At 56.3% G+C, this 15,516-nt stretch overlaps 8 protein-coding genes across 8 annotated transcripts; 4 read left to right on the top strand and 4 right to left on the bottom strand.

Annotated features, from left to right (window-relative positions):
- Positions 1-129: 129 nt before the first annotated feature.
- On the bottom strand, positions 130-2,812 carry BCV69DRAFT_284679 (putative acetolactate synthase). Its single transcript, XM_025493130.1, has 2 exons — positions 2,414-2,812; positions 130-2,320 (listed from the first exon to the last, which is right to left on the bottom strand). The coding sequence occupies exons 1-2, from the start codon at positions 2,656-2,658 to the stop codon at positions 418-420; spliced, it is 2,148 nt and encodes a 715-aa protein (XP_025346244.1). The 5' UTR covers positions 2,659-2,812; the 3' UTR covers positions 130-417.
- Positions 2,813-3,045: 233 nt separating this feature from the next.
- On the top strand, positions 3,046-3,622 carry BCV69DRAFT_251616 (hypothetical protein; the record flags this gene model as incomplete). The annotated part of the gene is made up of 2 exons (XM_025490439.1): positions 3,046-3,079; positions 3,159-3,622. 2 exons carry the CDS (start codon positions 3,046-3,048, stop codon positions 3,620-3,622), a joined length of 498 nt encoding a protein of 165 aa, XP_025346243.1.
- On the bottom strand, positions 3,556-5,181 carry BCV69DRAFT_284678 (phosphoglycerate mutase-like protein). Its single transcript, XM_025493129.1, has 3 exons — positions 4,893-5,181; positions 4,662-4,814; positions 3,556-4,553 (listed from the first exon to the last, which is right to left on the bottom strand). The coding sequence occupies exons 1-3, from the start codon at positions 5,076-5,078 to the stop codon at positions 4,002-4,004; spliced, it is 891 nt and encodes a 296-aa protein (XP_025346242.1). The 5' UTR covers positions 5,079-5,181; the 3' UTR covers positions 3,556-4,001.
- A 321-nt stretch (positions 5,182-5,502) lies between these two features.
- On the top strand, positions 5,503-7,090 carry BCV69DRAFT_284677 (putative UBC1-E2 ubiquitin-conjugating enzyme). Its single transcript, XM_025493128.1, has 7 exons — positions 5,503-5,641; positions 5,753-5,810; positions 5,927-6,132; positions 6,218-6,300; positions 6,375-6,561; positions 6,657-6,715; positions 6,813-7,090. Exons 1-7 carry the CDS (start codon positions 5,609-5,611, stop codon positions 6,862-6,864), a joined length of 678 nt encoding a protein of 225 aa, XP_025346241.1. The 5' UTR covers positions 5,503-5,608; the 3' UTR covers positions 6,865-7,090.
- A 922-nt stretch (positions 7,091-8,012) lies between these two features.
- BCV69DRAFT_59928 (hypothetical protein) lies at positions 8,013-9,971 on the top strand. Its single transcript, XM_025495386.1, has 2 exons — positions 8,013-8,460; positions 8,545-9,971. Exons 1-2 carry the CDS (start codon positions 8,152-8,154, stop codon positions 9,775-9,777), a joined length of 1,542 nt encoding a protein of 513 aa, XP_025346240.1. The 5' UTR covers positions 8,013-8,151; the 3' UTR covers positions 9,778-9,971.
- On the bottom strand, positions 9,939-11,447 carry BCV69DRAFT_273092 (putative ornithine-oxo-acid aminotransferase; the record flags this gene model as incomplete). The annotated part of the gene is made up of 2 exons (XM_025490999.1): positions 9,939-10,175; positions 10,251-11,447. 2 exons carry the CDS (start codon positions 11,445-11,447, stop codon positions 9,939-9,941), a joined length of 1,434 nt encoding a protein of 477 aa, XP_025346239.1.
- Positions 11,448-11,988: 541 nt separating this feature from the next.
- On the top strand, positions 11,989-13,149 carry BCV69DRAFT_273089 (haloacid dehalogenase). The gene is made up of 4 exons (XM_025490998.1): positions 11,989-12,119; positions 12,202-12,222; positions 12,304-12,810; positions 12,904-13,149. Exons 1-4 carry the CDS (start codon positions 12,101-12,103, stop codon positions 13,071-13,073), a joined length of 717 nt encoding a protein of 238 aa, XP_025346238.1. The 5' UTR covers positions 11,989-12,100; the 3' UTR covers positions 13,074-13,149.
- Positions 13,150-13,200: 51 nt separating this feature from the next.
- Positions 13,201-14,939, bottom strand: BCV69DRAFT_251858 (FAD dependent oxidoreductase; the record flags this gene model as incomplete). The annotated part of the gene is made up of 4 exons (XM_025490449.1): positions 13,201-13,535; positions 13,618-14,145; positions 14,219-14,596; positions 14,678-14,939. The coding sequence occupies 4 exons, from the start codon at positions 14,937-14,939 to the stop codon at positions 13,201-13,203; spliced, it is 1,503 nt and encodes a 500-aa protein (XP_025346237.1).
- Positions 14,940-15,516: the final 577 nt, after the last annotated feature.

Here is a 15,516-nt window from a genome sequence, read left to right as displayed (position 1 = left end):
TCTCCGCCGAAGCATCCGGCATCCCTCAGTGTCCCGGTCATCTCATACCGTTCCGGGCACTTGGCAGACAGTCACGAGGCTCCACGGTGCGCTTCGCCCAGGATGATTTGAGCACCTCCTATCAGTCTCGATGCATGCCAGGAGGAAGTTTGCCGTCGTTCCACCTCGCCTCACTCACAAAGAAGCAACGCCTTGGGGACTACGGAGCAAGTATTGCCATTGCGATGACGGATGTGGAGAAGGAAAAAGCACGCCAAAAGTACATGAATTAAAACAGAGGCAAGGAAAGGGTGAGGTGGGCAAGCTCGGTCTGCAGGCCAGGGCCTACCCACCGCCACCTCATTTTGATAGACGTCCTGAAGGTAGCCCTCCAAAGGATCGTGTGGAAGAGCTGCAGCGGTGACGTTATGCAGGCGTCTACTTCCTCACGTTATGTTGGTTCTTCAACGAAGGATGCAGGACCTGCTCATGCAGGGCCTTACCAGCGGGGACCATGGGGTAGACGTGCTCCTTCTGATCGATGACTACCTCACACAGTACCGGCCCTGCATCGTACTCGATGAACTCCTTCATCTTGGCCGGCAGCTCCTCGGCTGACGCAATATGGATCGCATGGCATCCCATGGACTTTGCGAGCATGCAGAAGTCCGGGTTGATCTGCTTTGTGTGCGCGTAGCGCTCCTCGTAGAAGAGGTCCTGCCATTGCACAACCATGCCCTGCCCCGAGTTGTTCAAGACGAGGAACTTGGCAGGGATGCTGAATTGTGTTGCGGTTTGCAGCTCCATTGCTGTCATGCTGAAAGAGGCATCTCCATCAATGTCAATGACGATCTTGTCTGGCGCGCCCACCTGGGCTCCGATAGCAGAGGGGGCTCCGAAACCCATGGTACCTAGTCCACCCGAAGAGACCCATGTGCGAGGATGCCTCCATCGGTAGTGCTGTGCGGCCCACATCTGATGCTGTCCCACTCCGGTGGTAATGATGACGTCCTCCTTTCGATGGGCCACGGCCTGGTCAAGGGCTTCAATGACCTCCTGGGGCTTCATCAGCTCGCCCTTCGAGGGGTCAGAGGGCTTGTAGGTGAAGGGATATAGCTTCTTCCAGTTGTCGATTGTCTGATGCCACTCCTTCCTTGAAGGACCAGCCTCAATGAACGGCAGGACCTTGGCCAGGTTCTTGACGACGTCTCCTTCGATGGCGCAAGTTGCCTGCACAACCTTGTTGATGTTCTTGGGCATGATCTCGAAGTGTACGATACCACCGCGACCTTCCAGCGCAGCAGCCCTGGCGTGAGGGGCGAACTTGTCCACGCGGCCAGTCACTCGGTCATCGAAACGAGCGCCGAGAGCGATGATCAGATCGGCATCTTGCATAGCCAAATTGGCGTATGCTGAGCCGTGCATACCCAGCATGTGCAAGGAGAGAGGGTCCAGCTCATCAAATGCTCCCAAACCTTGCAGAGTAGTGGTCACAGGGATCTGGCCGCGGTGTGACAGCTCCTTGAGGAGCTTAGGACCTTCAGGGGTCGACAAGATACCCTGACCGGCGTAGATGACCGGACGCTTGGCGGTGCTGATCAGTCGAGCAGCCTCAGTCATGGCCGGTGTGAGGGAAGTAGCGTCACCCTTGGCCTGCTGGCGCAGTGCGCCACGGATACGAGGCCTGGCAGCAGCTCGACTGGGAAGGTCAGTTGTGTTGGGCTGAGTGCTGCTAAAGGGCAGAGCTTGACGGAGGATTCCAGCAGTGACGTCCTTGGGCAGATCCACGAGAACGGGGCCTGGCCTACCGCTCGTTGCAATCTTGAAGGCCTCATTGATCCTTCGGGGCATCTCGCTGATGTCCTTCACCATGACATTCCACTTTGTGCAGCTGCGAGAGATGCCGAGCATGTCGGCTTCTTGGAAGGCGTCCGATCCAATGGCAGAGGTGGCAACCTGACCACAGAAGACGACCATGGGCGTACCATCGCTCATGGCGTCTTGCATGGGAGTCACGACATTTGTAGCGCCGGGTCCACTTGTCACCAGGACAACGCCAGGCTTGCCACTGACTCGAGCGTAGCCTTCTGCCATGTGGCCAGCTCCGTCTTCTCGGCGCGGGAGGATGAAGTCGAATTCTGAAGAGTTGTAGATGGCGTCGAACACGGGGAGAATGGCTCCTCCAGGGTAACCGAAGATGTGTCTCACGCCGTGACGCAGCATCATCTCGTGAAAGATCTGACCCCCCGACATGCCCACAAAGGAAGGGTCCAATGCAGAAGCAGAGCGGTTAGCTAGGGGGGAAGGTGTTTGCTGGAAAGCGGGAGAAGGCTCAGGACGTCTGCAAAAGGTCGAAAGTGATCAGTGGGCGTGCTAGGTAGCGGTCAGCGTCGTGGACTGGCTTCTTTCCTCTCTTGTGCTGCAGCAAACGCACGGTGATACGGCTGGCTTGGCGGCAGTAGCGGCGGCAGCTTGTTCCTTCGGTGCGTTCGAGCTGATGTTTCTCCTTGTCATCGACGAGATCTGTGATGAGACGAAGCGAGGAGCTTTCGAAGCGGTGACAAAAGATCGTGAAGGCATAGCTGAGGAAGAAGAGGAGGCCGAAGAGGAGGAAGTGGATGTCGCTCGAGCGGTGGCTACGAGAGCCCGCGAGCGGGCCAAGTGGGCTGCGAAGGCCATGGTGAGGGGCGCGTAGGAGGATGAAGTATGTGTACTGGTACTCGGCGCAGATGAGTCAGGAAGCCAGTCGTTCTTGTCGTTGTCGAGGGTAATCTGAGCCTGATGGTAGAAGGCAGAGAGGGAAGGAGTGTGGTCGAGCCTTACCGGTTGGTTGGCCCTTGACTCGAATTCATGCCCCTGCCATGCGCCGTAAATCTTCCTTGCCCGAGTCGGCAACCAAAGGCCTAACACGGGGAAAGCGCGAGCCGGGAGGCCAAGCCACACCGCGCGCTCACCTTCCCCGGAACGGAAGGGAGACGCCTCAGTCTCAAGTGGGGAGACGGACGACTGACGCTACGACCATCCTGGATCCCGAGCCATCGCAACGCCCGACCAACAACCAGCGCGATGAACAAGCTACCAAGCCAGGAAGAGTTTGAGGGTGAGTCCTGCAGCAAAAAACTCGAGCACCCCTTGAGCCTCCCGCTTACCTGTCTGTTCTTCCCATTCCGCACTCCCAGCAACCCTCGCTGCCCGCAACGAGACGCTCCGCAACAACTGGATCAAGACAATGGAGGCGAGGATCGTCAGGGAGGAGCTACAGAAGTGCCAAAAGGCAGAGGGAGTAAACCACTATGCTGTTTGCAAGCCACTTGTGGAGACGTACCTGGAGTTGTTGAAGGATGCAAAGGTGAGTGCTACAGCTAAAGATCGAGCGGAAGGACACGGCCAGTCACGAAGTTATGGCCAGAAGAGATTCAGATCGAGCAAGCGAGGTCACTGGACCAGGGTTGTTCTGGGCATTGTGGGCTACACCTGTGACGAAGTCGGCAAAACAGGGCTGCCCGGGCTCGACATGGTCGGCTCGTATGTCATCAGTAACAGCGCTGACCATGGATATTTCGGCTTCACTACAGGTCAAGGGCTACAAGATCGTCGACGAAGTGTAGAATACGTGTCACAGCTCTGCAATACACAAAAATGACGCAGTCTCTGAAAGGCCGGCCTGATTTAGCAAGGTCTCTGAACTCATCCATTGAGGCACTGTATAGAGGCTAACCGATCTATTTATAATGATAAGGGTTGCTCGCGAGAACCTACGCATCTCGCTGCTGATGACTCCTCGCTCCTTCATTACTTCTCGTCTTCCTCTAGGGTGATCTCGTCCGCATTTGTGCCTTTGTGAACAGCGATCACGCTGTCATCCTCTGCGCCAGGCACTTCCTTCGCATGACCGTTTGATGCTGTAGATTCCTTCTCATCTGCAGGTACCTCAAGGTGACGAACGTCTGCCGAAGGTTGGCAATGGCGGAAGACAGCGTCCGTACTGTGTCAGCTTGCCCAAAGACGGTACGCACAGAGCTTCAGGTCTGTCTGGCTCGCTTCGTGCACTCACCGGCCCACCGAGTCAGTGCTACACTTCGCTCGAATTGCTCCCCCTTGGCACCTGCCTCCCGAAGCAGATGCGTGGGCTTGACCTTCCAGGAGGACGCTGACGACTCTCCGTTTGAGGTTCGAGCGGCGTGTAGACGGGGCAAGAAGACGGCCATCTCCGTGATAGAGCAGTTCCATAACCGCGATGGCTGAACTCCTGGCTCCAAGAGAGCGTATGGGGTCAGGACCTCCAGTAGAGCGCTGAGGGCCGCTCCGTGACCAACGAGCAGCACGGTGCGTATGTCTCCCCTGTCTTGCTCTTCTTGAGCCTGCTTGGCCTCTCGCTCTATCAGGTCGTTCCAGAAGGAAGCAACGCGGTCCTGCAGCTCTTGCGTCTTTTCTATACCAGGTATTGTGTCTCCCTTTTTGCCCTTGTAGGACTTGCCTTCCAGGGAGCCAAATGCGCGCTCCTTGAGGCGATCGTCGGGAACGACGGCTATGGCTGCTCTAGCAGGATGCGAGCCATGAATCGCGGCAGCTGTCTACGAGAGAGAAGTGGGCAGGCGATGCGCAATTGCGGGCGAGGAGAGTGGGACAGAGGAAGTCAGCTCGCTATCAACACCCGCTTGATCGCTGGCGAGAATACCCACGTCCATTGTGCGCTGCAGTGGACTGGAGTACACTGCGTCTAGTGGAGTGTTTGCCAGAGCCCTGCCGGTCAAGAGGGCCTGCTTGCGACCGAGAGCGTTGAGAGGCGTATCCATTTGGCCTTGGATGATGCCTTGGACGTTGTAGGCCGTTTCCTGGTGGGAGGAGAAGTGGCAGAGTGAGTGATCGCGAACTTGGGAAGCTCTGTGGGACGTCTTCGCATTGTTACTCACGCCATGTCTGACCATCAGGACTCTAAGTATCGGGCGTCGACCTCCGAACTGCCCTTGACTGCCCAGCGAGCCATTGGAGTTGGCTACAAGTCCTCCCCGATATGCTTGCAGGAGGTCATGAAAGTGCTTGCCGAAGCTCAAGCTAGCATCTTGTGGGACATCTTCCCATGCTTCTGACTGAGGCATCTATGGAATCACCGACTCGGAGGGAACAGTCAACGCTTCGCAGTTCTGATAAGACTGCAAGAAGCGGATGTGGTGCGGATGGTGCTTGCTTGCGTGGGTTGTGTGTAGGCAGGCAGGGCGGAAAGCGGAAGATCCAACGCCCGATGCCAAAGTCCGCCACTGCCTCGGGCCAAAGCTCTGTTTGTCAGGCACCGAGTGAGACGAGCAGGCGTGCATCGGCCACTGCACTGCTCCACCCACGACACACCTGTCAGAAGGCACTCTGAGTCCAAGCAAAGAAGCCAGGGCGCCCGATCATTCTTGTCTCATTCTCTTCCTGCCTCTCATATCCCTCAATCCATCAGCCACGTCCATCTCGGTACCAGACTGCAGAGCAGAAGCGATCAGCAGCACATCAAGACCGCCACGCACCTTTGTTCACCTCACGCTGCTATCAGGGACCTCCCTTCTGCCACCTTTGCGTCCGAAGAAGTAGCCTGCAAAGTTCCCCCGTACACGGCAGTGGAAGCTGAGGAGCAGCATACATAGCAATGGCAGACCCTAGACTGAGGAGGGTGAACAAGGTCAGCGGCAGACTACAGAGAAGAGAATGGGCGATGCGTCTGAGCCAACAGCTCGAAGCCAACGTCTCTGACCCCCTCTTATGATCCCATGCACATCCTGTCCCCTCGTAGGAGATCCAAGACATCAAAAATGACAAGTACTCCAAGATCGAGATTGCCCTGCTCAGTGGTGAGTAGCTCGAGGCAGGCGATATCAGCCAGATCAGGGCGTCCTTTCGATACCTGGCAGCTCACATTCCTGGATCGTGCTTCCTGTCTCATCCTCTGCCCGCTCTCGCCTCTCAGACTCGCCCTTCCACCTGGTAGGCACATTCCCCGGTCCGGAAGGTTCTCCTTACGAAAAGGGGCTCTTCGATGTAGACATTCAAGTTCCAGACTCGTATCCGTTCCAGCCTCTCAAGATGAAGTTCATCACCAAAGTCTATCACCCGAACATCTCTTCTGCAAGCGGAGCTATCTGTCTGGACATCTTGAAGGATGCATGGAGCCCAGTGAGTCAATCGACTGAACGACTGAGTAGGGGAGGAGACTAAGCTCACACACCGCCGTATGCGGATCCCTCTCTCCGCATGGCAGATTCTCACTCTGAAGTCTACGTTGCTATCATTGCGGAGTCTGCTCTGCTCCCCCGAGCCGAATGACCCTCAGGACGCAGAAGTGTGAGTTGCGCTCAGAAACGGCCCTTCTCGAATTGCAACTCATCTTGCTGTGCCTCATCCTCTTCCTCATCCAGCGCAAAGCACTACCTCACAGACAAGAGCAGCTGGGAGCAGACAGCGCGTTACTGGACAGACATCTATGCCAATGGTTCGGAAAGCGCTCGTCCTCCCGAGCTCACCGGTGGGGCTGCAGGAGGTGCAGACGACGATGTGAAACGAGCCGGGTTGAAGAAGGAGCATGTAGAGCAGTTTTGCGGAATGGTGAGTAAGAAAGGCGGGGTACCCGCTATCCAAACGGGGGAAGCCTTACGAAACAGGCCTGTGCGCTAACCCATGTACCCCACTCGCCACATCAGGGCTTCGAGCGCGCAAGAGTAATCGAGACCTTGAAGAAGCTGAACTACCGAGGAGCCAAGTGAGTCCCAAAGTTTGCACCAGATTCCGTGCTAAGGCAGCACGCCCGCTGACATACCTTCTTGACGAACCCGGACCGTTCTCGCTGTCTTCCTTAGTGTTCGGAATGTGTCAGACGATACGGTGGTGAATGAGCTGATAGGAGGGTGAAGCAGCCGGACGACCAAACAAGCGCTGCAACGTGCTAGTGGCTGCCTGGACTTCCTATTCTGCGAGCGTCGCAAAGCTCATCCCAAAGCAGCGAGCTTGGAGCCAGCGTCCCGCTAGCAGACCGAGGCATATGGCCTGCCCCTTCTGCACCGGTCAGATTAAGTCAAGCCAACAGGTCTCTGAGAGCGCCCGAGCCCTCGTATACTCTACCTATCCATTCTTCCCCACCATCAGCCGCTCGCAGCACGTCCTTCCTGAACCACGAGCACCCCACAGCCATCTTCTCCGTGCGTGGCAGGCGCCCGCACATGACGTCCCACCATCTGTAAAACTTCCATGCTAGCTCACATTACGATCCACGCCCCGTCTTACATCCATGATACTTGTGTTGTGCTCCGGTATTTGTGCGAGATGTTGTGGAGATTGCGACGTCTCGGAAGATCCGACAAGGCTAAGGTCGCCGAGGACCCCGTTGTGCAGGTTTGCATGGTCCGAGCGGTGGAGTGAGCTTTTGCGTGTTGGCGGAGATGGGATTCGGGGAATTCTCGCGTGATGTGCGGGGCAGATTGGTTGCTTTCGACTCTAGCATACGTCAACCATATTGCCCTGGAGCGCCTATGGCGCACTGCTAGGAGACCGATGTCGAAGAAGGAGGGATCCTCCTGGTAGGCATTGTGAGTACAAAGCAAAGTGAAGCTCTCACGGTGTCGTGCTGTGCTGTGCTGTGCTGTGCTATGCTGGGCTATGCTGTTTCTAGAAGTGTCAAAAATCAGCCCCCGCCGCCTCGTGGGGTCAGCAGACCTACGGGACTCGAAGCGAGGTGCCAAGACGGGCAAGGTGCTACTCCCTGCGACCAGACCAGACAAGCTTCAGGGTCACCATATCTCGGCGCGAGGGTTCAGGAACCGTGCACGCAGATACTTTGGCTCGGCACAGCAAAGAAGTGAGCGATGTGGGAAAAGCTGCTGCGTCGTCGCGGGAGGGTCCTCTGCCGTAGGAACGCACTGACGGAGGTATAAGCGAGACAAGCAGCGCACGCCATTCCCGCTGAAAAATCGAGCTTTTCGGTAGCAGATGTAGAGCTGCCTTTGCGCCACTTGGCCCAGCCATCTTCTACAAGAAGCACGGGACAGCCGAGGCTACGTTGACAATCACAGAAGCTATCTCTCTTCTACCTTCTCTCCCTCCCACGACTTACTTCACGACCATCTTCCCTGTGAAGCTACGACTCGCTCCTGGTCTTACTCTTCTGCTTCCGCTTCCGCCTCCACATCCAGCACCGGTAGGATGTCATCAGTAGACAAGGCCGCTTCTGCCGCTGAACGTCCCGGCTCGTCCTCCTCCGTAAAGGATGGCGCCCCCTTCGGCGACGACGTCAAGCATCAGCTACCGTCCTCGTCATCGTCCTCCGGATCCGAGGAAGGCAATGCTGGCCAAGCCAAGGACCTCGCCCTCACCCCAGCCTACACGGGGAAGCGCTCATGGTGGAGGGCCACCTTCACGCAGGCCACCATCTTAGGTGTGTGTTCGTTCCTCAGTCCTGGTATCTGGGGAGCTATGAGTGCCACTGGAGGTGGTGGACAGTCTTCCGCTGCAGTGAGTCTCGAGAGAAAATGGCCCGGGGATCCCCGTGCACGGACACTATACTTACCGTCCGGCATACTGTTGCTTCTGCGTTAGACGGTCAATGCTGCCAATGCAATGACATTCTGCTTGATGATCGTCACCTCATACCTGACCTCATCGCTCATCAATCTTGTCAATGTCCCCATCGCTCTCGCAATCGGTACTTCTGGCTACAGCATCTATGCCGCCGGTCTCTATCTGTCCTCGAAGACCGACGGCGCGGTCACCTGGCTCGTACTTGTCGGCGCAGCCGCCTGTGGTATTTCGGCTGGTTTCTTTTGGTCCACCGAGGGAGCTGTGATTCTTTCGTACCCGGAGACTGATCGCAAGGGAAAGTACATCAGCTACTGGCTCATGTTCCGAGTCATGGGACAACTCGTCGGAGGAGCCATCAACCTTGGGCTGAATGTCAACAACAACGAGGCTGGCAGTCTTGCGCCAAACACTTTCATTGTGTTTGTGGTGCTGCAATGTCTGGCGCCCTTTATCGCGCTACTCATCTCCAAGCCGCATCAAGTACAGCGTCGCGATCGCACCCCTGTCAAGATGAACCTCACGGGTTCCGTACGCTCCGAGTGCATCGCCGTCTGGAGACTGATCACAAAGCGTGAAGTCCTTCTTCTATTGCCTATGATCTGGCAGACGACATTCAGTGAAAGCCTGATCTTCACTTACAATTCCGAATATTTTTCAGTACGCTCTCGCGCTTTAGGCTCCTTCCTCTCGGCCATCGTAGCAGTCATTGGTAATTACCTCCTTGGCTTCTTCCTCGATTGGAAGAAGGTGAGCATCAACCGTCGTGGGACCAGCGCGTTTCTGCTTGTCTACATACTCCAAGGAGCCTGGTGGATCTACTCTGTTGTCATCCTCAATGAGCTCCATCGCAACCCGCCCGCTGAGCCTTTTGACTGGTCCAGTCAAGGGCCATTTGCCCGCCACTTTGCGCTGTTCATTGTGCAAGTGCTGGGCTTCAACATGATGTACGAGTATACCTACTGGGTGATGTCCGCCCTCTCCCCTGAGAATTCGCCCGAGCTAGTCAGGCTCGCGTCCATCGTGAGGGGTGTCGAGTCGGCGGGCCAGGCCCTGTCGTATGGGATCAACGCGACATCTTGGCGCATGGATGCTGTGGCAGGTCTCAACTTTGGCTTCTATGGCCTCTGTCTGCTTCCAGCCTGGAGCGTTATCCGTCACGTAGGACTCAACGTTGACAAGAATGGACACGTGGTCGGTCAGGTCAAGGGAGTCGGAGAAGAGAGGGCGCAAACCGAGAAGGCGGTGGAGTGAGCGGAAGGGGTGCGTAGCTCGATCTGGACGCTTAGACCTCGAAGTTCAAAGTTGAACGCCTACGGATCATCGTTGTCACAAGTCTCTCGTCTATGCAATGTATTATGGTAATGTGGCGAAATGAAAGCTAAAAGTATTGTTGGCGTCGCTATGTAGCGCGCTCACATGCCGGCCTTGCGAGCCACGGCTTTGACCGCCTCCTTGATGACCCTCAGAGCCACGTTCACATCTGCCTCGGTGAGGATCAGTGCGGGAATGAGGCGCAGTACAGGGTAGATGGAGGTCGTGAGGACCAGCAAGTTTCGGTCATAGCACTCGTCCTGCACCAACTTGTTCAGGTTTGCAGGGAGTGTAGGATTTGACGATGAGGGGCTCTGGAATTCAACAGCTAGCATGAGCTATGAAGAGTGGCCAGAAGGGGCAAATTCGGTCAGTATTCTGGCTGCGCCTCCAACATGGGCAGCGCTACTCACTCCAGTACCGCGAACCTCAGCGATGATGCTGCCTCCATTCTGCGTGTCAGCAGCAATGTCCCTCAACCCTTGGGCGAGCTGCTCTCCCCTCCGCCGCACGTTGCCGAGCACGTCCATCTCCACCATATACTTCGTTGTAGCGAGCGCTGCGGCGCATGCAACAGCATTACCTGCGTATGTGCCACCGAGTGAGCCAGCAGGCATACACTCCATAATTTCCTTGCGCGTGACCACTCCTGAAAGGGGCATCCCGTTCGCAAAGCCCTTGGCAAAGGTCATGATATCGGGCACCACGTCCTTTGCGTACTCAATTGCAAAGTTGGCTCCTGTGCGTCCGAAGCCGGTCTGAATCTCATCGACGACCAGGAGAATGCCGTGTTTCGAGCAAGTCTCACGCAGCGCACGGAGGAAGGCAGGGGGTGCGGGCACGTATCCGCCTTCACCGATGACAGGCTCTACGAAGATGGCAGCTGTGTCGCTGGGCGCAGACTGCTGAGCCAAAGTCTGCTCCAGTTGATGCACAGCCATGCGCACGAGCTCCTCCTCTGGCGTATCTTGTGGCAAACCTAGAGCATGCCAGTAAGGAAAAGCCGTCGTGTAGACGCAAGGCATCAGCGGGCCCGTGCCGGCAAAGAAGCTGGTCTTGGACCTTGTGAGGGCTGCTGCGCCTGCTGTCCGCCCATGGTAGCCTCCCTGCATGACAATGATGTTGTTCCTGCGCGTCTTCGTGCGGGCAAGCTTAATGGCTGCTTCAATAGCCTCTGACCCTGACGACCAGAGGAAGAAGGAGTCTAGCGTGGGAGAAGGCATCATGGTGACCAGCTGCTCCACCAATTCCACGTAGGGCTTCGAGAGGGCGATACCGCACTGCACGTGCACGATCGAGGAGGCCTGTTCCACGATGGCAGCTGTCACCACGGGGTGCGCGTGACCGAGAGAGGTGACTCCAATGCCCGAAGTGAAGTCGAGCAGCTGGCGCCCATCAGTGGTTTGGACCTGCAGTCCACTGCCCGAGGCGAAAACATGGTTTCGTAGACGACCCACTGCGGAGGTGATGTGCTTCTCTGCGGTCGCCTGGTAGCGCTGTGTTGTTGCGGTTGCAGAAGGTACTGGAGAGGGCTTCTTGAGTACCGGAGGAGGAGGTGTCGAGAGAAGGTCTTTGAGCGGAGGCTCAGTTGAAGCAATGGAAGGAGCCATTGTTGCTAGACGGCGGTAGGCTGTGTGTGAGGCGAGGGGTCGAGTGGCGGCCGAAAGGTTGGTGGCAGAGGGCAACGTAGCTCGCAGCATTGAAATGGTGTAGACTCGATTGGACAAACTTCTGCTGCCAGCTGGGATTCGTAGCGAGCTCCTGACATTCTTATGAGGAGTTGAATGGCCGCAAGTTTTGTCTTGGCCCTCCGGCACTCCGAATTGCACTCCACAGCCCCGTATCGGAACTCTTACAACGACAACAATCTCCGAGCATGTCTGGCATCCCCAGTGCTTTGCCGTTATCACGTTGCTATCGCCCTCGGGAGCTCAGGGAGCTGTCCTCTGTGCGTATCCTTGATCGGGGCTGCTCGGGGCTGGCCTCAGAGGTCAAACAGCCGGCCATTGCCCGCTGCCAGTCTTGGCCCCCACGATAAGCACCGACGGCAACTTTCCGGGGCTGCAGGCACGCGGGCGGGGCTCCAATGCTGCATCTTCGCGCTCGGATCAGGAGCCTTTGGAATTGGCAGCGGTGATAGCCGAGGAGGAAGGTCAGGAGAATCATGGTGACTCGCTCAAAAGCCTGCCTTGCCTGACCTACTCCCCACACATCTCTTCCTTATTGCTTTTCCTCAACGTCTCAGAACCAACACATTCTCACAATGGTCAAGGCTGTAGTATGTGAGTACCTTGAGCTGAGATTCGCGCTGCGATACCAACGCTGAAAGCCTCTTCCTCTCCATCTTCCTTTGCCCGCCCACAGTCGATGTTGTGGGCACTTGCTGTGAGTACAGCGTCTCGACTCTTTGGAAGATCTGGGAAACTTTCTGACACTTACGCTGCACAATCATTGCCTACTCTCTAGTCACCTACGACAATGGTCGTGATGCACTCAAGACCCGCCTTGGTCCCAAGCTAGAGAAGGCGGGCATTTCTCCACAACTCCTGATGTACTCTTGGATCACCTCGACAGAACGCGACTACACCTACCTCTCTCTGATCCACCAGTACAAGCAATTCATTGAGATCATGCGGCATTCATTCACCCGCCTGCTGTACCAGGCTGGAGTTCCGGACCCCGAGAGCGTCTGTTCAGAAGAGGACATGAAGTTCATTCTGGCCGAATACAAGGAGCTCCGTCCGCGCGAAGGACTCGCTGAGATGATGGACATCCTGAGGAAAGGCGGCTTCGAAGTCTACTGCTGCACAGATGCAAACGTGGACCGTGTCAAGGGCTATTTCGACCGGGCTGGCATCGAAATGCCTACAGAAAGGATTCTGAGCGCCGATGAGGTGGGGGTGGGCAAGCCGGAAGCAGCTGTCTACAAATTTGCCATGGAGAAGGCAGACGCCGACGTGAACATCTTTGCAGGTGAGTGGCGAGCATTCCGTCTCTGAGCTTCCCACCACGCAGCCGATGACTGACAAGCTCGCCCTTCGCCCTCTCCTCATCCGCCTCTTCTAGCGAGCCACGCATGGGACGTAGCTGCTGCGCGTTCCGCCGGCTACGAGACCGCCTACTGCACCGCTTACGAAGGCTACCCCTGCGAGATGCTCTATGGGAAGATGGACTTGGTGGTGCCGGACTTGGTCAGCCTGGGCAACGGCATCGTCGAAAAGTGGGGTGGAAAGTGAGGCAATTACTAGCAGGGGCCATACTGTACGCTGCATTGTTAATAGTTGATCTGCAATATGAAGCATTGGCACAGAGTCACAGCGAACGGATACAAGCACGAAAGAAAACTTCTAGTTGGAAATGAGATTACAAGTGTGCACGAGCGGTCCCCTCTTCCGCGGGGGTCATTTCTGCCTCTTGGCCGCCTTGGTGGCCCATATACCCAAGAATGAGATTTTCCTTTTCGTCCAATCTCTTCTGCGTCAGGAGGTACGGCGCGGGAAGCACTTCCTCGAACGCTGCTTGTGCAGAGGCTAGCTGTCTGCCCTCGAAGTGAGCCAATGCAAGCTTGACGATAGCCGCGGAACACCCGGGGATACGGGGCATGCCGTGGCCCGTAAAGCCTGCTGAGAGGAAGATGCCCTCTGGACGAGTAGGGAGTGCACCTATGAATGGAAGCAGATCGGTGGAGTATCCGAGGACTAACAGAGACGGAAATAAACAGAGGGCATCGTGTCAGTGACTCGCTCCTTCATATCTTTCCATCTGAACAAAAGCACTCACTTCCCGTCCAAATGCGGTCGATGCTTTGGTGTCCTTGGCTCCAGCCATCAAACCTGTGGCTCATGAACTTTTCGAAATACTCCCTTGTTCCGGAAATCAGCTGGTCCTCCCTTACGTTGTTGTACCACTCCTCCGTCTTGGCCAGGAAGACCCCCTTGGCCCCACCGAGGATGATGCTTTGGTCACCAACGCCAGACAAGCCACGACCCTGACGAGGGATGAGGTAGTCTGACTCGCCGGCCCTCTTACGCATGCCGTATGTGTAGCGGAATGGACCTGGCGAGGAGCCAAGCTGGTGCGAGGGAGCAGGCGTGATGCTGCAGACTGTACCTCGGACCGGGATGATCTTCTCTGCCAGCTCAGGGAGGAGATGGGCTGTGTAGCCATTGGTTGTGATGATGATGGACTTGGCCTGGATCGTACCTCTAGGGGTATGCACGAGATGTACGCCTGAACTGGGGCTTTCGATTGACTGAACCGGCGTATGCGTGTAGAGCTGGAGCCCTCTCTGTATTTGCTTCTCAATCACTGGGAGCATCATCAGATGCATTGTCAGTATCGGTCGACCCTTCATCGATCTCCATTCTACTCAACTACTCACGCTGTGTGCAGAACTTGTACGGCCACAGATGACCAGCCGGATAATGGGCTCCCCACAGACCTCCCTTCACTCCACTCAAGCGGCAAAGCTCCTCCCGATCATACACCGCTCGAATGTCGGCATCCTGCATTGCTTGCGGGAAGAGCTCTTTCCTAGCCTCGTAGTCTAGTCTGCCCTGCTCTGCGTCCTCCGCATCAAAGAAGATGTCAAACGCCCGAGTGGCGTAAAGGTCACAGTCGAGTGACTCTTCTTGGACAATGGAGGTATAGCGTGCGAGATGCGAAGCTTCGAACACCAGAGCATCATTAGCTGCCTTGGTGCCGTGTCTCTTGGCATCTGCTCGGAAACCTAGGAAAGCCAGAGGTTTGCAATGGCCGCCTGAGACAGATGTGGCAGGAGAAAAACAGTAAAATCAGTGGTGCTGTGGAACCGTCGCTCCACTTGGCATCCATACCTCACCATTTCTGGCTGTAGCTCCCTCACACAACGCATCGGCTTCCAGCAACACCACTTTCAGCTGTCGGCTTGAGGATCCCCTTTTCTGCAATTCCTTGTACAGGTAGTGTGCGCAAGTCGCCCCTGAGATCCCTGATCCTACAATGACGATGTCTGCTTCTGTGGGTACCTCTTGTGCTGCGACGTGGTCAGTGAGGGCATGCCTCTCCTGTAGCCAAAAGGGCTGAGTGCGATTCGGCACCGGGACTTGAATCGTAGGTGTCATGTTGTGTGTAGCGATGAAGTTGATGGTTAGGACGATAAGCTTGACATCTACAACGGCCAAAAGGGGGAGTGGCCGAGCGCCTTATCACAACCTCGTACGGTATCGATCACACTTGATCAGGCACCAAGGCGTAATGCAATTGCGGCCCGCAATACTGCTCAACAGGCGATCGGTACGTCTTGATAAGCCCGTGCGCTGTGCGGGGCCACGATAGCGAGCGTTATCGGTCCCGTCGGAGATCTCGTTTGACCTGCTTGGAGCGATCAGTGTCCTGCTGCGGGGCTGCTAGGGGTGGTTGTTCTTCAGGAGATTGGGATGACAGCCCCGAAATTTGCAGACGGGATGTGACGGACACTTGCAACGGGCGATCGCAATCGGTTCCTGACGGAGACTTCGGCTGACTTGAGCTGAGCGAGCTATCGCTTGTTACGGGGCTGCTAGGAGTGTTTGCTCTTGACGATGCCGAGAGGACAGCCCCGAGAATGAAAGTCGCGGTCACGGGGAGCTACCGAGCCTACGGAAGCCACACTAAATAACAGCCCTTGCATGGCAGCCCCGAGACTTAAGCGGCACAGTG

The sequence above is a fragment of the Pseudomicrostroma glucosiphilum genome, assembly GCF_003144135.1.
Source record: "Pseudomicrostroma glucosiphilum strain MCA 4718 unplaced genomic scaffold BCV69scaffold_13, whole genome shotgun sequence".
Taxonomy (NCBI): Eukaryota; Fungi; Basidiomycota; class Exobasidiomycetes; order Microstromatales; family Microstromataceae; genus Microstroma; species Microstroma glucosiphilum.
The sequence above is the reverse complement of the archived record's forward strand: the minus strand, read 5'-3'. Positions and strand labels throughout refer to the sequence as shown.

Excerpts from the sequence above, each read along its gene's own strand:
- BCV69DRAFT_284679 (XM_025493130.1), bottom strand. The coding sequence starts at position 2,658 with ATGGCCTTCGCAGCCCACTTGGCCCGCTCGCGGGCTCTCGTAGCCACC. Across the intron at positions 2,321-2,413 it reads GCCAAGCCAGCCGTATCACC|ACGTCCTGAGCCTTCTCCCG; the intron begins GTGCGTTTGCTG and ends GACCTTTTGCAG.
- BCV69DRAFT_284678 (XM_025493129.1), bottom strand. The coding sequence starts at position 5,078 with ATGCCTCAGTCAGAAGCATGGGAAGATGTCCCACAAGATGCTAGCTTG. Across the intron at positions 4,815-4,892 it reads TCCTGATGGTCAGACATGGC|GAAACGGCCTACAACGTCCA; the intron begins GTGAGTAACAAT and ends TCCTCCCACCAG. Across the intron at positions 4,554-4,661 it reads CACTGCAGCGCACAATGGAC|ACAGCTGCCGCGATTCATGG; the intron begins GTGGGTATTCTC and ends TCTCTCTCGTAG.
- BCV69DRAFT_284677 (XM_025493128.1), top strand. The coding sequence starts at position 5,609 with ATGGCAGACCCTAGACTGAGGAGGGTGAACAAG. Across the intron at positions 6,562-6,656 it reads TAGAGCAGTTTTGCGGAATG|GGCTTCGAGCGCGCAAGAGT; the intron begins GTGAGTAAGAAA and ends TCGCCACATCAG. Across the intron at positions 6,716-6,812 it reads CTGAACTACCGAGGAGCCAA|TGTTCGGAATGTGTCAGACG; the intron begins GTGAGTCCCAAA and ends TGTCTTCCTTAG.
- BCV69DRAFT_59928 (XM_025495386.1), top strand. The coding sequence starts at position 8,152 with ATGTCATCAGTAGACAAGGCCGCTTCTGCCGCTGAACGTCCCGGCTCG. Across the intron at positions 8,461-8,544 it reads GTGGACAGTCTTCCGCTGCA|ACGGTCAATGCTGCCAATGC; the intron begins GTGAGTCTCGAG and ends CTTCTGCGTTAG.
- BCV69DRAFT_273089 (XM_025490998.1), top strand. Across the intron at positions 12,223-12,303 it reads CGATGTTGTGGGCACTTGCT|TCACCTACGACAATGGTCGT; the intron begins GTGAGTACAGCG and ends CCTACTCTCTAG. Across the intron at positions 12,811-12,903 it reads CGACGTGAACATCTTTGCAG|CGAGCCACGCATGGGACGTA; the intron begins GTGAGTGGCGAG and ends CGCCTCTTCTAG.